The sequence below is a fragment of the Hippocampus bargibanti genome, linkage group LG05 (genome assembly GCF_051943395.1).
Source record: "Hippocampus bargibanti isolate YZ-2025 linkage group LG05, ASM5194339v1, whole genome shotgun sequence".
Classification (NCBI taxonomy): domain Eukaryota; kingdom Metazoa; phylum Chordata; class Actinopteri; order Syngnathiformes; family Syngnathidae; genus Hippocampus; species Hippocampus bargibanti.
The window spans coordinates 18,319,434-18,341,573 of record NC_142738.1 but is presented as its reverse complement, the minus strand read 5'-3'; the positions used below and the strand labels follow the sequence as shown (position 1 = coordinate 18,341,573).

General features: G+C 41.5%; 1 protein-coding gene across 14 annotated transcripts in view; it reads left to right on the top strand.

Annotated features, from left to right (window-relative positions):
- The window catches only part of fgd4a (FYVE, RhoGEF and PH domain containing 4a), a 64,497-nt gene that overhangs the window by 27,393 nt on the left and 14,964 nt on the right, over nt 1-22,140 (top strand). For 5 of the 14 annotated variants that reach the window (XR_016115052.1, XM_088997094.1, XM_088997092.1 and 2 more), the window contains exons 2-6: nt 1,917-2,000; nt 7,996-8,076; nt 19,272-19,424; nt 20,012-20,207; nt 21,425-21,538. Coding sequence is in view for 13 of the 14 variants with exons in the window: in XM_088997094.1 (XP_088853220.1) it covers nt 1,917-2,000; nt 7,996-8,076; nt 19,272-19,424; nt 20,012-20,207; nt 21,425-21,538 (628 nt within the window). In the remaining variant the exon portion in view is untranslated. Of the gene's footprint in view, nt 1-1,916; nt 2,001-7,995; nt 8,077-18,736; nt 18,846-19,271; nt 19,425-20,011; nt 20,208-20,233; nt 21,539-22,140 lie in introns of those variants that run through there. The other 9 variants (XM_088997099.1, XM_088997097.1, XM_088997095.1 and 6 more) reach the window with 5 other exon arrangements.

Below are 22,140 nucleotides of genomic sequence, written 5' to 3'. Positions count from 1 at the left end.
AAGGACAGCCGATGTCACTTTTTATTCAAATGCAAATAAAAATGACTTCACGCCAAGACGTCTTGCATTGCTTGTGAATCCAAACAATGGCTTCAGATTCGGATAATATGCTTTCTTGTTACACATCCAGTTATGAATATGTTTCAAATACACTGTAGTGCTGAAGATTAAAGCATACATGTTTACAATCATTAAAGAATTATATGTGCCATTTTGAGGCAACATTGGGGGAACATCTCTCACCCCAAAAAAAGGGAGGTAATGGCCAGCTCCGTTTCTTATATGGCGCTTGGCTGCCCTCTTGGCGGCTTTTGTTTAATGCAGTTCGGCGCAGGATCGGATATATCGATAGTCACGGTTATATCGATATTTTTTCGGACTCCCTTGAATATCGATATAACGAGACTTTACTGTATATTGAATAATCTTTCTTGGAGCATTGCAGCCTGACTCTTACCTTCGATTATAGGATAACCGATTCTGAGAATGTATGGATGGGGGATGATTGCCTTACTCATATACAAGGATAGATGAAGTATCTGTATATGTATATCTCTAGACTACGTTAAGTAGACTGTACAACTACAGTATTTTACAACAAATTGCAGTATTTGGTGACTTGAAAAAATAAGTTGAGTAAATTGAACACACTTTTTTATCCAGTGTCTAAGATTTTCACTGGATTTTGACATAGATGTTATCCTTTGTGGCTATTCAGTTATTTACACCTGGACTCAAATTTAGTCTTGCACATCTACTTCATAGACATTAAGTAGTCAATATTTCAACTTCAAAATGTGTATTTTCTGTTTTATTTCATATACACTGCTCCATGTTAACTGCTTTTATTGCTTGTGCGGCTATTATTTTTAGTTATGTATTTATTTATTATTTTGTTTATGATTTGACTTGCAAGTGTGCATGTTGCTTTTTAATTGTCTGACGTGTGTGTTTTGCGATGGCTCGATAGGCCTTTGAGCCCCTCTTTGTTTTTAAACACAATTTACCCCCTTTCATCTTTTATGTGCATATCAACATGCTGTGTATAATGATTGTTAGCTGTACCACAGATGATGCCCTACTAATGCCAGACAGGCTAATTGCTTTCTGTCTCCAAACGCTGTAGCTTTACATTCTCCCAAGTAAACACTTAATCTTCCGATTGGCGTTAACAGAAATCTCTCCTCCTGTTTTATTTAAATGCAGTATACTGTGATATGACATTTCGAACCTTTGCAAACTTTGTCACAAATATTGTGGCCTACTCCCTGAAAATATCAATTGTTAAAAACATGTTTTTTATGTGAAAATCAAAATAAACCACTACGATAATGTGGTTTCATAAATGTGCATTCACACTCATTACTGGGGATTTTAACTGTGCTCAGAATTAACTAATCTCATAAACTCCTGTTAAACGAGACTCAGCACACGGCCGCCACCATTTAAGATTCTTGTTATTATCCTCCAAATAAAGTTGGGCTGTTCAACTAGTTTTTTTTCTTTGACTTTGTTGATGCTATATTTTACAGCAAAAGCTGTAGCCTGCAGAGAAGAGGTGTATACTATAGACATTTTATATGCTGTCAATTCCTTAATTTATATTCATTCATTTGTCATCTTTAACCACCTAGCAAACAAATTATTTTTTGCAAAATTGCATTAAATATTGGACTACGATAAGTTCCTCCTTCTTGGTCTCATCCAACTAGTTTGTGCGTTTGAAGGCTGTTCGCAGTCATGCTTTTGTGTCAAGATCAGCAACTTCCTCAACAACGGTGTGTGTCTTTGTACTACTTTGAGTCATTGCTTTGCTTGAGATTTTAAACTGAGTAATTTTTTCCCACTTCAATATTCACGCTGGATTGAAATCTAGGTTGCCTCGTAATAATGAATTCTGTCTCATGTGGTTGCAGAGACAAACGATAACACGGTGTGTTTCCAGTCCAAGTGTGCCGATGAAGAAGCCTGTGTTCCTGTGAAAATTGAGCCCTCCAGAGGTAAGACGCATCACCCACGCTCACCTTGCATACATCTGAAGTGTTGCGAAACCATCACTTTCAATACATTTGCAAATGTGAGCAAGTTCTACAGGGTACCGCTGCTAAAAATACCTTTTTTTGCCATTTTGCATATTTGTTTAACTCATTCGCTGACATTCCTGAATGTATTTGGGTGTTGAAAAGTGTGACGTGGAGCGTCATACCCAAATTTGTTCAGGTTTTGGTTTTTCTTGCTGTGGGTGCCGATAAAGCGCTGTCAGACCTCTGGCAATGCGTTTCCCTTTTTTTCCTTTTGTTGGTTTGTTCCAGCTTCAGCAGTTGTTAAAGCGCTATACAAATCAATATGTATGTATTGTATTGTATTTTGTACAGCCCACCCATTTGATGCTCAGATAACTCCAGATCCACATAACTTGGGAATTAACTATTTCTTTCCGATGAAATCAGAGAGTCTAAGGCAGGGGTGCTCACACTTTTTCAACATACGAGCTACTTATAAAAACTACCAAGTCAAAATGATCTACCCACGACAAAAATGCAAAACAATTATTTTCAAATGTTTTAAGGATTCTTTGTATGTACAATGTATGTTGATGTACCTTGCATAACTGAATAAGCCAATATTGCACAACACACATAATAACTACATATACATAACATAATAAATAACTATTAACATTTTTTTGTAATTACCTGAGTTTACTTTGATGACTTGCACTGAATTGAATCAGCCAGGGATGCATAGTCCGGACAGTAGCTGCTGACAGCCAGCCTCAAGCATATTTCCAAATGTTCATCATTCATGGTGGAACGGTATTTGGACTTAATGATCTTCATGTAGGAAAAGGCTGACTCACATAAATAAGTGGAGCCGAATAATGCAGTCAAGGAGATAGCACATTTCCTCAAGTTGGGGTACTTTTCCTGTGTGAGTAAGTTACAGAACTGTCCAAGTCTCTGAACAAGAAGTAAGCTGTTTCAACGAATGCTTCTTTTACCATCTCTCCGTCTTAGAAGGACTTGTTGTTTTTAACAATGGCGTGACTCACCCGGAAAGATGCTGCGGTGGCGACTTTGGCTTTCGAAGTATGTTGAGTGAAAAATGACTGCTATCCGGACAACTGGGATTTTAGTTCGTCCACCGTTCTCTTTCTCAGCTGGCTTTTCGGCGTGAAGTCAATGTCGTATTTTCCATGAACAGTCCGAAAATGGCGCTCCACATTTTCCCATTCCGTATGAAAGTAATATGTTTTACCCCCTTACTTGGTCCCGGTTTCTCACTCATTTTGATCACCATATGTTTTAGCAAGGGCTTAAAATCTGAGGTAATTCGCTGACTAGCTTGTAAATTTTGCTGCGTTTAGCGCCGTTGTTTACGCATGCACGGCGACCTAAAGGTAAAAATTCAGTTGTCATCTGAATGGTTGCCCTGTATGTCAATCAAGTGACGGGACGTTTGATAGGCTGACAAATGTTTTTTTTACTGTCACGCTGCGATCGACCAGTACGACCTCTGCGATCGACCAGTAGATCGCGATCGACGTAATGAGCACCCCTGGTCTAAGGCTTATTCTGAATTGAATGTTTGTGTTGTCCTAAAAGTCAATATTTTGTGGGTCTCTCCTTCCATCCATCCGGACCTGCGTGGGTTTTCTCCGGGTCCTCCGGTTTCCTCCCACACTCCAAAAACATGCATGCCAAGCAGATTGACCACTCCAAATTGTCCCTCGATGTGAGTGTGAGAGTGGCCGTTGTGCGTCTTTGTGTGCCCTGCGATTGGCTGGCAACCAATTCAGGGTGTCCCCCGCCTCGTGCCCGAAGACAGCTGAGATAGGCTCCAGCACCCCCCGCGATCCTAATGAGGAATAAGCTGTACAGAAAATAGATGGATGGATGACAAAAACCCTGGCACTGGAGTGGGAAGTTTTTTGCACATCGTCTGGCAGTGAATGAGTTAAATATAAAATTTAACCTGCTTGACTTTTGGGGGTCCATCTTTGTCATGGTGTTTTACAGTATAGTATGCCATTGAAAGTAGAGTGTCTTCAAGGGTTTCCAAACAATTGCTGTGATATATTTATTTGTGCAGTCCAAGTTCTCCATTTGTTGATCCCAGCCAGCCTCAGTCTTGCATTTGGATGTAACTGAGCTGTTTTCAGTACCCCATAAACATGGAAGATAAGATATTTCTGCCACCACTAAATTGTTTAACCATAATTTCAAAGATGTTATTTGAGTTTCTTTTTTTAAGACGAAGATATCCATGTCATATATGAAATAATAGCCTATGTGACCCTTTAGTTTTTCTCATTTCTTTTTTCTTTTACTTTCTGTCTCTGCCTCACTGTCAGCTCTCTTTCTGCTTCTCTTTCTTTCTGTTCTTCCTTCTTTTTTTCTTTGTCTTTCTGCCTCTCTTTCGTTGTTTCTTTCTTTCTATCTTTGTCACTCTTTCTTTCACTTTCTTGCACTTCTCTTTTTGTTTACAGTAGCATTCGTTTTAACCCTCAAGTTTATTTCATTACTGCGCTCAAATGTTTGTAACCCGTCTAACCTTTTTGCCTTTGTTACTGTCCTGGTTCTCTGGAACCCATGTGGATTGCTGCCTCCACCTTTCCTTCACCCCTTTGTTCATGCATAGAATACTTTGTTTTTATCTTTTTTTTATCTTGTCACTCCCTCCCCTTTCAATTTTGCTGCTGTCGATTGAAAATTTCCCCATTGTGGGACTATTAAAGGCTTTCTGATTCTGATCTTCCTCTATGTCATGGCATTCTTCCTCATTTTGAACCTGCTTTTGCAGTTCCTGACAATTATGCGTCTAATCTTACATTGGCTTTTGGATTAGAAAATGAGGTTGGGTTAATCTGAACAAAATCTGGTAGTAGTCACCATGCCGGCTGCTAATGGCAACATGTCACACTTTCTATACCGCACACACACACACACACACACACACACACACACACACACACACACACACACTCACAAAAGAGTTGTGGTGGACACAACAAAAGATTCACATAAAGCCAGATGGGGCACACACCCCCTAATCCTATAGGGAGATGTCGGACATTTGACAATGATCGACACCAGGTCAAATGGCTGTTTTATGGATTGTGTTTTTATGTGATAATAGACATCAGCAGCAGGGTTTGTCAGTGTTGGCGCCAATAAGTGGCACCCAGGCTTAAAATTTTGGCAGAGATGCGACATATATACACAGGTGAAAGTTAGTGTTGGCCTGTGCATTTCACAATATAGCACTCTTAAATCTTGCACAACAGTCGTTGTAGTTCCTTGTAAAAACAAGGAAACTGAAATGTGACTCATTTGCACTAATATGCATATTAGCATATTTGACAATAAAGCTGACTTTGACTTTGATTTCTAATCGTGTGAATTTAGAAAATTATCCTGTCTGAAAATGACTGGAAAATGTAATGTGTGGTTTCAAAGTGATTTTTATCTATATTTTAATATAAAAATCTGACCCAGATATATGTTGAAATATGAATGACTGTTGACGGACCATTGTGACGGATGGTAGACTCGCCATGCAAGGTAAATGGAGTGACTTTCTTTGTCTTATTTACAAAGCAAAGTGAACTGTATCACACGTTTGAGGAAATTGAACGACGAACATTGTATAATCTTTAAATCTTTGCAGAATATATGTGTTTTAATTTTTACAATTACGCAGTTTTGTGCCATCTTCGTATGATCATGTGGGGGTGGGGGGATATTTGCGTTAAAAAATGGAATTGGCATTTAGAAGTGGTGTTTTGTCTTTCCTTTGGTAGTCTCTGTGATATTAAGATTAATATGCTGAATTGAAACCTTTGTATGCGACAAAAAAACACAGAAATCAGAAAGGTGACAAATACAATTTCACAGCAAACTTAATTGGTTCCCAGACAGAGTGTGTAAGGCGAAAAGTGTCTATCTAAAAAAAATCCCATAGGAAACCATTAAAATGGGAATAATCCGTACCCGGGTTTCCATAAAATATACTTATCAAATAAATAAGCCTTAAAACTACACACATCATACCTTATTCTATTTATCTGCTATTGTATTGTAATGAAAGAAATACACTGCATTGTATCATAAAGTCACTTTATTTACATTTGTGATGGTCATTGATGGCGTTGGAGATCGATGGTCAAATGGAATTGCTGTTTGGAAAGAGAGGCACATTACATGAGGACTGTAATTAAAGAGGTAAACTGTGCTCTAAAATAAAGTTTTATTTACCTTTTTGATGGTCGTTGATGGATTATGGAAGGAGAGTCACCTTCCATAAGGACTGTTGGTAACTTAACCTCTGGTGTGGCTTCTCTTCTTTTTTCTTTGGAGACTCCTCATCATTTTTGCTGATTAAAAACCTCTTAATTGACACCTGTTGCTTTCTGACTTGTAAGGTCTTACGAAGCTGAGGCATCACATTATTGTTCATCATGTTGATGATTGTCATAGCCACAGTTTTTTCTGAATGGAACTGTTCGGTAAAAGCCTGCACATCATTCCACTTTGCCAACATTGCCTTGATGAGCTCACTTGATGCTGCAGCCATCTCCTCCTCCTCGCCCTCAGATGTTCTCGAACCAGCCGTTGCTGGCTTTAAAATCCTCAATAAACGCCGAACTTCCAGCTTGGCGCATGGCGATATCGGCGTGAATTAGCCGTGCTTTCTCGCATAAAACAGCTTTACTCACACTGTCGCCGAATAGCTGCTTTTCGTTAATTCAAATTAACAGAAGTTTTTCAACTTCTTCGATTGCCCGAGACCGTCGCTTTGAGAGCACGGAAACACCTTTTGCAACAGACGCACCTTTGATGGCTTTTCTGTTCCGGAGAATGGTAGCAATGTTTGACTTAGCATAGCCGTGCTCGGCCACTAAATCACACAAATGCACACCTCGTTCGTGTTTTTCAATTATCTCCTTCTCAGCGACCGTGATTTTATTTTGTGTCTTCTTGGGCTGAACACGAGCCTGTAGTGTTTTTTTTTTTTTTTTTTTTTTGTCCCATCAGAGTAAAATTATCAGCAAAAAGCTCCAAGTAGGCCATCGACGTGTGCATTCAATGAGAGGGGGTGTGGAAAGTAGCTCCGGCTGGAGCGCTGTTCGGTCGTGTGCTTCCGGCGAAGATCACTCCGCCAGATCTGAAGGTCGTGTGCTTTGGTGTTCTTCCGCCAAAGATTACTCCACCAGCCGTGGTGGGTGTGTATTATGAAAATAGTGCTTATTATAAGGTTTAATTTTCATAAATTTGACGTTCGTAAGATGAAAATTTCTTAAGCTAAGGTGTTCATAAGTTGAGGTCTCACTGTATATTGTGTATAAATAAATAAAATGATCCCTGTTTAACACAATGGATACCTTCCAGACCCATCTCGTGGGTGAGAATATGAATTTTGTCCATTTCTGTCCAGTTTCAGTTCCACAGTGCTCGATGTGCGACTTGCTTGAAGCGAGCAGTGCTACACGCATGAACAAGATTCATACAGTAAAGTCTCGTTATATCGATATTCAAGGGAGTCCGAAAAAATATCGATATAACCGGGACTATCGATATATCCGACCCTGTTTGCATGTAATTTTCTCCGTGCGTGCATAGAAATAGTATCGATATAACCGGGACTATCGATATATCCGATATCGATATAACGAGACTTTACTGTATCTTGTTTGCATTGTTTCAGCTGTCTTGTTTATTTTGGCTTGCTATGTTTGCGCATGTAATTAGCCTGGAAACGGGAAGTTGTGCAGGGATGAGTGTAACCGTGCATGTATGCCCCTATGGGAAAAAAAAAATTCTTTATTTTAAATAGTGATGGTCTAGACCAGAGGTCCCCAACCCCCGCGCCGCGGACCGGTACCGGTCCGTGGGTCATTTGGTACCTGGCCGCGCAGAAATAATAAATAATTGACATAATTTCCATTTTGTTTATTATCTGAGTCTGAACTATGTTTTATTTTGCTTTTAAAAGAGTTTGAGCGCTACTTCCCAGCCACAAAAGACCCACAAACTGCCAAGGAATGGATCCACAACCCATTTGTCAACAAACCAGGTGAGTCCAGCATGCCTGTGCCAGAGGAAGAACAACTGCAGGAGATCGCAAATGATGGCGGAGTTAATAGTATGTTTGAGACAACAACTCTGGTGTTTTGGATTAAATTGATGGCAGAATACCCCGAGATCGCCACAACAGCGCTGAAAACCCTGTTGCCGTTTCCCACATCTTATTCGTGTGAAGCGGGGTTTTCTGCAGTGACAGCAACCAAAACAAAACTACGGAGACATAAGCAAGAAACTTCGGGTGTCATTGTCTCCCATTATCCCTAGATGGGACCGTCTCGTTGCAGAGAAACAAGCTCAGGGGTTCCACTGATTCAGTTGTAGTGAGTTGTATTTTTCATGCGCTTTGTACTTGTTTTTGTGGTGTATCTTATTTTGAAGGCACGTTTAAACATTACCATGGTGACCATAGAGCATTAAGGGGCAGAGACGATGTTACGTATGTTGTTTTTGGCGTGATGTTACCAGGACTCTGCTACGTCTGTGTAAGCTCTCAGTCGTACAGGAGTGGTCCATCGATGAGAAGGTTTCTTCAGCCGTCATCTGTACAAAAGTGAAGGTTTCGGACGTTTCGCCTCCTATCCAAGAGGCTTCGTCAGCGAACTAAAGTCTGACTGGTCGTATCGGCCCCATTTATATATCCCTAATGTCCAGACATGGTGGCGCCGGACACAGCTATGATAGGTCCCCACTCTCAGGTTGGGGGGGGGGGGCGGGGGACCCCTCCCTGTGGCCCCACTGATTGTTCCTACATTCCTGACTAACGACTGGCCTATTACCCCCACTGCCCCCGGTATCACCTCATCAGCATAACGACCCTCATCAGCATTGCGAAAGTTGCCTAACCTGTTTTGCCTAAGCAGGCTGTTGTATGAACGATCCAAATTGAACCTCACCCCACCAGACCGGTTTAATGAAGGATTTTGTTGTTTTATAAGAATCGCTTCTTTTACGCCCCTTTCAAACCATCTATGTTCTTTCGCTAAGATTTTAACCTCATTGTCGTCAAATGAGTGGTTGCTAGCTTTTAGGTGCAAATGTACTGCCGATTGAGGCCCACTAGTATTATCCCTGCGATGTTGATAAAGTCTTTTTTTGAGAATTTGTTGAGTCTCCCCAATGTACTCGCAATGCTGATGAGGGTCGTTATGCTGATGAGGTGATACCGGGGGCAGTGGGGGTAATAGGCCAGTCGTTAGTCAGGAATGTAGGAACAATCAGTGGGGCCACAGGGAGGGGTCCCCCGCCCCCCCAACCTGAGAGTGGGGACCTATCATAGCTGTGTCCGGCGCCACCATGTCTGGACATTAGGGATATATAAATGGGGCCGATACGACCAGTCAGACTTTAGTTCGCTGACGAAGCCTCTTGGATAGGAGGCGAAACGTCCGAAACCTTCACTTTTGTACAGATGACGGCTGAAGAAACCTTCTCATCGCAGGACTCTGCTAATAAAATTGTATAAAAATACACAATGGATTCACGTTTATTATATTTAAAAGAAAGAAAAAAACTGTTTCCATGCCTGTCGTATCATTTTATTTTGGTTTATTTATCCGCCGGTCTGTGAAAATATTGTCTGACATTAAACCGGTCCGTGGTGCAAAAAAGGTTGGGGACCACCGCTCTAGACAGTGACCCTGGGATAAGAGACTAGATCGCACTATGATCAGACAGTATCAGACTCTTGTCACACTATTTCAAAGAACGATGCATACCATTTTGTTGAGATTCCGAAACTGTGTGTATGCGTGCGTGTGTGTGTGCGGGCGGGCATGGTTGTGTGTGTGTGTGTGTGTGTGTGTGTGTGTGTGTGTGTGTGTGTGTGTGTGTGTGTGTGTGTGTGTGTGTGTGTGTGTGTGTGTGTGTGTGTGTGTGTGTGTGTGCGCATGCATATGAAATGTCAGTGTTTGCCTCTTTTAAAGTCATCTAAAGTATACCGTGCATGTTTGGGGGAAGGAGGGAGGAGTCTTACCTGTTTGAGTCTCCTCACTGAGCACCATTCTGCAGCTTGCATGACTGGAATCAAGACCTCACACAACTTAGTGCACTTTTGGGCACACAGCACCTGACCGAGGATACACATGACAACAACATGAACATATTTTTCTGCTCTACCTGGGTGAGTGAGCTCCATAATCTGGAGAACAGGATGTACATGTATTTGAGGCAGAGCACCTGTTCAACACTTGGCTGACACAATTGCAGTCATTCCCCTATTCAGTTAGCACTTTTCGACCATCTCTAATGTAACAGTTTTCTGAAGTTTTCATTGCTTTACGCGGAAATGCATGAATCTGTAATCCGCTCAGCCATCAAGAAGCAGCACAATGGGACATTCCTTGTGGCTTGAGTGTGGCGAGACGACGTGGCGTTAAATCAACGTGCATTCTAGGCTCAACGTGTGTGTCAGTGAGGAACCGAAAACACAGGTGGGCCCTTCTTTTCCCACCTGGCGCTCCTCACTTTTGTCAAAACCAAGTTAACGAGTCGGGTCCAGAGAGTTAAATTCAAATGTTTCTGCCAGGTGGTGCTGTGTCTGGCTGCTACTAATTTACTGTGCACCGTGTTACTCAAGCCACGGTGCTTTTAATGAGATACACCAACATAGCAACGGCAGTATTAAGGTGAAGCTCTCAGTGAAGTATCATTAGTTGTACATGTACTGTCAATGAAATGACACAGCAAGCTGAATTTATATACAACTATGTGTTAATATGGCACAGTAAGACACATAGTTCGACACAGTTAGACGTACATCGTGTGTCTTAAAATTGGAATTCAACATTATGCTGTACATTGAACAAAATCATTTTGGTTTAGTATATCTTGCCAAGCTGTTTATCAATCTGCAAAATGTAGTTTCATATAAGTGTTTTAAACATTCTCGCATCTCTGCATTTGCAAAAGCGCCCAGTCGTGAAACCATGACTTTGGCAAACGTCTCCTACTAATGTGGCATACAGCCGCAGACCAGATTGGCGTGTGAGACACTAAAAACAACCCCCCCAGACTGGGACAGGCTCACCCGCTGCCATCCTCGAGGGTAAAAAGTGGCTTCTGGAACACAGTCGGCATCCTGGTGCTTTCTATGGGTGGGATCCTACATATTAAAAAATATTGTTCTTCTGCAAGTTTTCTCATGATCTCGACATGACCGTGGGAGGCAAGAAGCAGCAAGCACACACTCTAAAACAAATTCCTGAGGCTGTCTTTGGAATTGATCGGTCATTTCATAGCATGGAGCTGTTTCCACTCAGACGGTTGCAAGTGCTGTTGTCTTTAATTACGGTCAGCTTGTAAAAATAGTACCTGACTATATGAATCTGCATCCTTTTTTTGCCGTTTCAGACATAGATTCGAATGCAGGAAATACAAAGTCACTGCTTTTATGACATTGAGGTTTATACACACACAGACACACACACACACACGCGCTTAATTATATTTATAAAGGATTGGATTGGATTGGATATGCCTTTACTAATCTCACAGTGGAGAAATTTACATTTCACAGCAGCAAAGTGATGAAAGGAATGAAAGTAGAAAAACGAAATACATGAGCTGCTGGAAAGGCAGCCACTCTTGCGGCGCCGTCTTGAAGCCAAAAGAACAAAAAAAAAAACTAAATAACAAATAATATGACAGCATAGAGACAATATGACAAAACAAAGACACCGAGAGACATTCATTCTTCATTCATTCATTCATTCATTGATTGAACATTCAAAGTAATTTCTTGTAAAAGGAAGAAACACAAATTTATTATTTTATCATCATCATCTATATATATATATAGCGGGACGGGACAAGAAGTGCAATGGACGACAGGTTTGGATACAAACAAAAGGTTTTAATCAAGGGTTCCAGGGGGAATTCACAAGCAACAAAGGTTTGAATAGTGTCTCTTCCAATACTTATCAAAATAAAGTCTCTTCTGATACTTAAATCCAAATAAAGTCTCTTCTGCTACTTAAATCCAAATAAAGTCTCTTCTGAGGTAAAACTGAAGACGGAGTTCTTTACAAGAGTCTCTAGGCCTCACCCCTCTTGACGTCCTCGTTATGTAGCCTAGCCACCTTAGCTAGGTTCAAATCCAGTGTCCGGTCGTGTGGTCCCAACTGGCAATGTGTTCCACGCAGCAATCAACTTCTCCACAGAGCACAGCAATCGAGCTTGTCTTTCCCCAAGCTCCACACTCAGAGGCTCTCTGCCTTAAGAGCCCTGCTTTCCAATCAAGCCCTGATCAGCTGCAGGTGTGTGGGTTTAATTGCTGCCTTCCACCAGGTGGGGCCAAGACTCTCTCTGGGTGGAGCCATCTTAGGGGGATGTATTTGCCCTCCAGGACGCAGCCTCTCGTGACATCACAATATATATACAGTAAAGTCTCGTTATATCGATATTCAAAGGAGTCCGAAAAAATATTGATATAACCGGGACTATCGATATATCCGACCCTGTTTGTATGTAAATTTCTCCGTGCGTGCATAGAAATAGTATCGATATAACCGGGACTATCGATATATCCGATATCGATATAACGAGACTTTACTGTGTATATATATATATATATATATATATATATATATATATATATATATATATATATATATATATATATATATATATATACACGTAGAAAACCTTAAATAGTGATTAGCATTTTAGAATGCAGTGTTGTGTCATGAAGTGTACTGTGGGAAATTATCCAATTACACTTTCTTGGTGAGTCATTTTTGAGTAAATTATTGATTTACTAAAAATAATGAGTCATATTTAATGCAATCGATAATCATGGACCAGCTATAGACCTTTCTCAGGATCCTCGAGAGTGCAATTGGTGGCCTCGGTGAAGCGTCTCTTCTTTTGGATTGGATTTACCTTGATGAAAGGAAGACAAAAGGAAAGAAAGAAGTAGAAAAACAAAATACAGGAGCTGCTGGAAAGGAAGCCACTCTCGCGGCACCATTTTTGTAGATGATGTGGCACAGATGTCTTTATCCAGCAGAGCGGTTGTCAACTAAGTGTGAACCGATTGGCATGCAAATCAGCGTTTCCAAATCTGAGAAAATGGTCCTTGGTCGGAAAAGCATGGACTGCCATCTCCAGTTCAGGGATATGTTCCTGCCCCAAATGGAGAAATTGAAGTATCGTGGGATCTTGTTCACAGATGAGGGAAAAATGGAACATGAGATACCGACATTGTATTGGTCCGTTGTGGTGAAGAAGGAGCCAAAAGGCAAATGTATCGGTCGAATTACATTCCTATCTTCATACTGTATGTGGTCCATAATGTCATATGAACAAATGATGTTGAAAGAACAAAATCCCGGATACAAGCAACAGTTTACTCCTCAGGGTGTCCTGATTCTCCCTTCCAGATGGGTCAAGAATTTTGGTCATTGAGGAAAAATTCAGACTTGACCTGCTACTCCTCCACATTAAGGATAGCCAGATAAGGTGACTTGGGCATCTAATTAGAATGCCTCCTTGAGACCTGCGAGATGTGTTGTTCTGGACACATTCCTGGAAGGAGATCCTGAAAAAGAAACCAAGACACTGGAGAGTTGAGGTTTCCCAGCTTGGATGGACATGCCTCTGTATCCCCTCCACAAAAAAATGAAAGAAGTGGCTTGGGACAGATAGGTCTGGGCTTCATCAGAATCAGAATACCTTTATTCGTCCCACAATGGGGAAATTTGCAGTCCACAGCAGCAATTGAAAAGGGATGGGGTAGGGCTGCTATTCATGTGTTGTGCTTCATACACCAGATTAATTGATTTGTATTAATTTCATTGGCCCAGATGTCACATGGAAGAGGTATTTTAAATTCATAAGAATATTGTCATGATGATACCAACAATATTTCCAAATTCCAATACTCCTAGCTGCCAAAGGTGTCTAATCCAGTAACAGCAAGTTAAACCCTGCCACAATTTTTTATTTGTCACCGGTGCTTCTACTCAGGAGCGTGTTTACCTTCTTGTTCATTCGAAAAACCCGTGGCTGAAAACAAACTATGGCCGGGTTTACTTTGGGCCTGGATTCGACACCTGCCGGAGAGGAGGATTTGTATTTTGGCCATCAAGATGCAATATACGTACACAACATTGAATGTTATACCAAACAGCACAGTGAGTAATGTTCAGTCTTTAAAATGACAGACTGAGTTAGAAGTTTGAAGACCCCCATCATCCTAAATACAGGACACACCTTCATGTAACACAAGAAAGAGGAGGCCAGCCACCATTTTAGGACCTTAAGACTACAAAATAATTAGTCAGTCATGTAAATAATGTATGTACAGCATTGCATTAGTATGCCTATAAATTGTACTGAAGCATACTTTGGAATTATCTGCAATCTAGTGTTAATTAAACTCTGGTCAAAACTGTCTCTTGATTTTGTAAATAGATGACTACACCCTTGCACAATGTAAGTCAATGTTTCACAGATTTATACAGATGGAAGTCTTCCACCTCACGTCTACACGTCAAATATCGGCGCTTTAGTCATAAAGGGCTAACCTAAATGATATGTGATAATGTATGTTTGACAGTCCGTATTCTGGCTGCTTTTAGGCTTTATGATTCAGCTTCCACAAATAATCCAGCACACAGTGTTTCTCCAAGCAGGAAAAACTAGGCAAGTCTCACCGATTTCTGCACACACCTTAGTATATTGATATTACTTAGTAATCACACACCACTTTCAAGAGTCCACTTTATATGGAAAAATACAGTTTGTAAACAACGACATAGCACATGAATGGTACCATATAAGGATGTGTGTGTGAATGTGTATGTGCATATGTGTGCATGACAGTGCGAGGGAGCGCGGAGCAATACATCAAGGGCACTACTGTTGCTACTCTGTCCAAAAACCCTGGCACATGAGTGGCCACATTTTTGGACGTCTTGCAGTGAATGAGTTAAAAAAAGAAATAAAAATTTCCTCACTAATGGTTGCTGTACAATGTGGGCATATGACACGCTAAAACATCATGTGTCGGGTTTGTTTGGAATTATCTGTTGTGTGAAATGATATTCGATACGCATTGGATCATAAGTGATATGGTATGGTACTTGGTATTCGTCTGTGTAAGCTCTCAGTCGTACAGGAGTGTTCCATCGATGAGAAGGTTTCTTCAGCCGTCATCTGTACAAAAGTGAAGGTTTCGGACGTTTCGCCTCCTATCCAAGAGGCTTCGTCAGCGAACTAAAGTCTGACTGGTCGTATCGGCCCCATTTATATATCCCTAATGTCCAGACATGGTGGCGCCGGACACAGCTATGATAGGTCCCTACTCTCAGGTTGGGAGGGGCGGGGGACCCCTCCCTGTGGCCCCACTGATTGTTCCTACATTCCTGACTAACGATTGGCCTATTACCCCCACTGCCCCCGGTATCACCTCATCAGCATAACGACCCTCATCAGCATTGCGAAAGTTGCCTAACCTGTTTTGCCTAAGCAGGCTATTGTATGAACGATCCAAATTGAACCTCACCCCCCCAGAACGATTTAATGAAGGATTTTGTTGTTTTATAAGAATCGCTTCTTTTACGCCCCTTTCAAACCATCTATGTTCTTTCGCTAAGATTTTAACCTCATTGTCGTCAAATGAGTGGTTGCTAGCTTTTAGGTGCAAATGTACTGCCGATTGAGGCCCACTAGTATTATCCCTGCGATGTTGATAAAGTCTTTTTTTGAGAATTTGTTGAGTCTCCCCAATGTACTCGCAATGCTGATGAGGGTCGTTATGCTGATGAGGTGATACCGGGGTCAGTGGGGGTAATAGGCCAGTCGTTAGTCAGGAATGTAGGAACAATCAAAAGAACCAAACTTAAACCGGATCACATCTGCCAATTATTAGAAATCTGCCTTAATACTACGTATTTTCAATTTCGGGAAAAATTTTATAAACAAATTCATGGTTGTGCTATGGGCTCACCAGTTTCACCCATAGTGGCTAATCTTTACATGGAAGAGATGGAGAAACAGGCCCTCACATCCTTCCCAGGGACAAAACCTAGACACTGGTTTAGATATGTGGACGATACTTTTGTCATAATTAAGAAACAAGAAATTCAATCCTTCACAGATCACCTCAACTCTGTAGACTTCAACATTAAATTTACTCGTGAGGACATTCAAGAGAACCAACTAGCCTTCTTGGATTGTAAAGTAATTATAAAAGAGGACAGAGCGCTAAAAACAGAAGTCTTCAGGAAGGCTACGCACACTGACCAATACTTACTTTTTGACTCTAACCACCCTTTACAACATAAACTAGGAGTCATCAGAACCCTCCAGCATAGGGCTAAACTAATACCAACTAGCACTGAAGGTAGAGAAAAGGAGTCAAAACATATCAGGAGAGCACTCACTAATTGTGGGTACCCTCAGTGGTCATTCAACAAATGTCAGAAAGAAAGAATAGCGAACGAAACCAATAATTCTCAAGATTCAAAAAGGAGAGGAGTAGCAGTACCGTACATTGCAGGAGTTTCTGAAAAATTACAAAGAGTCCTTTGGCAACATAAAATTCCTACTTATTTCAAACCGATAAACACGTTAAGGCAAAAATTAGTGCATCCAAAAGATAGGCTACCAAATGAAAAACAAAGTAATGTAGTTTATTCCATACATTGTAAGAATGAAAATTGTAAAGAGCAGTACATTGGGGAGACTCAACAAATTCTCAAAAAAAGACTTTATCAACATCGCAGGGATAATACTAGTGGGCCTCAATCGGCAGTACATTTGCACCTAAAAGCTAGCAACCACTCATTTGACGACAATGAGGTTAAAATCTTAGCGAAAGAACATAGATGGTTTGAAAGGGGCGTAAAAGAAGCGATTCTTATAAAACAACAAAATCCTTCATTAAATCGTTCTGGGGGGGTGAGGTTCAATTTGGATCGTTCATACAATAGCCTGCTTAGGCAAAACAGGTTAGGCAACTTTCGCAATGCTGATGAGGGTCGTTATGCTGATGAGGTGATACCGGGGGCAGTGGGGGTAATAGGCCAATCGTTAGTCAGGAATGTAGGAACAATCAGTGGGGCCACAGGGAGGGGTCCCCCGCCCCTCCCAACCTGAGAGTACGGACCTATCATAGCTGTGTCCGGCGCCACCATGTCTGGACATTAGGGATATATAAATGGGGCCGATACGACCAGTCAGACTTTAGTTCGCTGACGAAGCCTCTTGGATAGGAGGCGAAACGTCCGAAACCTTCACTTTTGTACAGATGACGGCTGAAGAAACCTTCTCATCGGTACTTGGTATTGTGGAGTACTAAGGAGTGAATACCAGTGACGTGCAGTCAGTGGAGGCAGGGGAGGCAGTGCCTCACCTGTCATCATGGAAAGCTGTCATGGAAATATCAAATGAAAAAATAAATTAAACAGTTATATGTATTTAGTGATTTGTACTTTAAAGTTCTTGTCCATTTAACTTCACCGTTTTAGGATTTTTTTTCAAAATCGCTGAATTTTCACATTTACCGTTCAAATACTAAGTAGAGACGAGCGGTGAGGCAGCAGCCGGCTGAGCCTCACCATTGATTGCGCAATCACTATGCTTACTGTGCTGGCTTGCTCTGCAGTGAGACCGCATTGCTGTCCTTCTGCATATCGCTATTAAAGCGTTCAAACACGTTTAGTATATGAACTAAATTTCTACAGTTTAGCTGGTGTATATAATGTAGAGTCATTGTACATTATAAACACTGCACTACAGTGTTTATTTTGTTTTATTTTTATCAAAACGCTGTGCGTAGGTGAGGCACACAGTTCTCCCGCCTCATGACAGGCAGGGGGCGCTTGTGATTCCAGAGATACTTCTTACTCCACGTCTGCAGAATAATAGCATTAGAGACAGAAAGCTACAGTAAACAGTTAGCAAGTAAAGTGCAACCCTGCAGTCATTTTTTCGTGTTGCTTGGCCTCACTTTCAGAATGGAGGATTACATATCTAAATTGAAAGAATTTTCTAAACTGGACTTTCAATCGAAGCAGGAGGTAATAATTAAAGGAACACCGGAGCTAAAAGGTTTGCTTCAGACAACGGGACACAATACTCGCTCTTTTCAGGCGGACTGGTACACACGAAAAGGCTGGCTGTGTGGATGTCCAGCAAGAAACCGCCTTTTCTGCTTTTTCTGCCTTCTGTTCTCAATTTGTGACAATGTCTGGACTCAAATGGGATCTTGCGACCTGAAAAATTTACAACGGAGCCTCATCAAAAATGAGCGAAGACTCAACATCAGCATCGACAATGCTAAGGTAAAGGAGAAGCGGGAGCTTTTAAAAGATATCATCAATGCCACCTGCTTCCTTGCCAAACAACAGCTGGCATTTCGTGAAAATGATGAAAGTAAAGGCTCCGCTAATCGTGGCTACTATGTTGAACTATTACATGCTTTCGCTAGCGAGTCATTTTGGGACATCCACTGTATTTTCTAGCCTGTGAAACAGAATACAGAACGATTTAATTGAAGCAGTTGGTGATGTCATTAGAAATGACATTAAAAAGGAGATCGGTGCAGCCCAATTTGTTGCTGTAGAAATACACGAGATTGTCATTCTCAGCACTGAAAACATACAGTAGGAACGGGACTGATCAAGGACGACTTTCTTCACTGGCAGTGATCTCCGTTGAGACAGAGAGACTTTTAAAACTGAAGAAAGATAAGGAAGGCTTCTACAAAGAAGTTATCGATGCCTTTCTTCAGAAGGAGCGGCGCATGGACTAAAGGTAACACGATAAAAACGTTTTTTTTAATTATTTTTTTCTATGCTACAGTTTGTATACAGTATATAAAGAATGCTGACATGAAATTTTAAACAATACGTTAACTGTTGCCAATCAAATGGTGAATAAACTACTCTGTAGAGTTAATATGTTTGTAAATCTGACTATGATGACGTCAGTGCCTCACCAGCCATGAACCTCACCGCACGTCACTGGTGAATACACATTCTGGTATCGCTCAGAAAAAAGTGGTATAGACCATCACTTAATCCACATCCTTGGTGTACACACTGCATAAATTAACGATGATTGAACAATTAAGCCGTCTCAAAAACTGGTGACGGGATACATGATGTCACAAAATGATTTCAGTGCATTTGAAAGAAAGTATTTGAACGGGAATGCTTCCTTTTTCCTCATATCCTTCAGCTCTGAGCCGGAGTTCGTCATGCAGGCACACGAGTAACTCCAATGTGCAGGCGTGTCTGAGTCGAGCAAGCAGTGACGGCATCGAGAAGAGCTGGACTGGCGTCAATGGAAGAGGTTCTGGCAAGAGGCTGCCATCACAGTCCAAACCACCAGGTATGAAATGACGGCTGACTTATCACCGCGTTACATTGAAGATCTGATTTCAGAGGTTAGAAAAATCCTGAATAAACAATGCAGCGACAGTCATTGTCTTCATTTTAGGCCTAACCTTCTTGTGTCGTAACATCCATCATTGCATTTCCATCACACCCCATCGTATCGCATACATCAGCCACCATGTGCAGTCTTTAGCGGTGCACCCGTCCCACCCTGCGAAGGGAAGCGGTGAAAAGAGGAATCAAATGATGTTCAGAGTCTAGTGAACGTCGACCTTTGTTCCTCTTTTATTTTCCCCGGTTAATCATTCGACACGGATAAGACACACAAGGCCCTCCTTATGCAGCTATTAATCATGCTGACCATTTGGCCTTCAAACATGTGAACTCTGACAAACACGTTAGTCAAACTCGGAGCAGCCTTATTTTCTGCAGTGGTTCTTCCAGGCCCCACGTAGTTGCCACATAGCCCGTAGTGCCCCCCTCAGCCCTAAATTCACATTGCATTGGATTACCCCCTCAGGAAATGCGCCGATCTGCATCTCAGCAAAATCCAGCATCATTTATTTTTTATTTTGTCCTTAGTGCCTCCCAAGCCAGCACACCTTCAGAGCCCAGTGACAGAGCTGTCATCCCCACTGGCTCACAAGCAGAAACCCCAATTTAGACCAGGGATGGAGGAGGGAGGAGGTGGAGGAGGAAGGGGGGCAACAAACCGGGAGAGAGTGAAAATCAAACACTCCAAAGTATCAGACCTCATCAGCCGATTTGAGGAGAACAGGTAGGAAGGAGACTTTTTTCCTCTCTTCTGCTCTGTGGGATCTGCAAGCATAGACCAGGTCTATGTTCTGCCAATGATGATTCCAAATATGAAGGAATAGTAGAGCCTTCCAATGGTTCTTTTCTTTATCGGGGAATAAGGGATTTCACTTGAACTGTTGCGGATCCTTTTTTGGGTTTTTTTCCACCAATAACCTCACATGTAAGAAGAAATCATATCTTATCTGAAAGAGCATATGATATTGTATTGCTTATCAACTGTCTATTGTTTGACTTTCCTGCTCCGATATTGGTGAAATGCCTTTGCAGAGGAGTAAATAGCATTCAGGAGTTGAATGTATTACAGTGGTTTATAGTGATAGAGTATTTCCTCGATGCAGAGGTCATTTAGGATTGGTGAGCCCCAAATTAAGGGGCAGTGGGAGGGCTGAAACATTACACTGCAGAGAAAAAGTATATCTTGTGATCTCATGATTGCCAGTTGCAGTCTTCTGGTTTCAAATTGTATCGTACTAGTCTACTGATTAACTAACATTTGGATTATTTTGGTTTATACCGAATATTTGATTTGGGTTATTTATTGTTGTGTTGCTATTATTTTAGTTCTAGTAATCTGCATAGATGTTGTCGTTGTTCAAGTGTGCTCGAAATAAAGTTGAGTTGAGTTATACGTAGCCCTACCATCGAAATCGTTGGGGGTTTTAGTTGATCATGTCAAGACAAGTTTATTTGTCCAGCCCTCAATCACAAAAGATTCTCAAAGGGCTTCACAGTTGATCAAACAACTCGTGAACCCGTGAACCCGCCTGTCAAGTTCAGCATTATCGGCCCCCCAAGAGTTTATTTTCTCAGTCATGCCTGCTTTATGGGCATATTCCAGCATATATTTGTTTGTGTTTTTGAGGCTGAGGGAAAGTGATGCATGATGTTCACGCTTTTGTAAACTTGGGAGTAGATTGCTTCACACAGTGGTTGATTCAATCGTGTGCTACAATCCCTGTATTGGACTACTTAATCTATGTCATGACGCAGCTAAACTCTTGCTGCCGCTTGAAACGGCACAAACGGAAAGACGTAGTCTTTCCTAACATTTCCTTGAGCGGCCACGTCAAGAACCAAAAGCAGAAGTCCTTCAATTCAAGCGCCGTGGCTGACTCTGATTGTTGAGACGAGGCGGCAGAGAAGAACTGAGAAAGAGATTAGCGCACACGTTTACAGGTCAGCCTTTGGTGAGGGGATGAAAACAGATTTGAGAAGACCGGGACACACCCAGCTGCTCATTCAGTTGTGGGAAAGAAGTCAGTGTCGGGACATGAAAACCAGGACAAAGAGGTATGGATCATCAGCGCCACCACTCGCATCTGCCATTTTATCATATTCACCTGCATTGTATGCTCACTTTCTTTCAAGCAAAGGACTTGTTTAAATTTATTTACGAACGCTTTTGTTGATGTGATCAAAGTCGGATTCGCTGCGTTCTTTCTACTGACTCTGACAATATATTTGAGGACATCATAGCAAGAGATGGCATAATCCACCTTTAGCTCGGTTTCTGCCTGACCTTTATTTTGGGCCAAACAATAAGCAGAATTCTACTACGCGTCCCCCTTTCAAACTAGAAATTGGGTAAATCTGAGCGAGCAGATATGTTTTTTTCTCCACTCTGGACCACAAAAACTGGTGGAGAGATTAGCTAAGAGATGCCCTACGACCAGAGACCAGCCTGCAGCTTCTGTGAACAGAATTAGCCTTCTAATGTCCTAATCTGGTTCACATGAAACTTAACAGCTTCTAGGTGACCACATGGCCACCGTGGCTTTGACATGCCGAGGCTGCTTTTCAAACCGCCTTCTGTATTTCATGTTATGATGGTTTCCTTTACTTCATCCGAAACAAAAAAACTAATTGTGTGCACAAAGTGGAATATTCAGTAC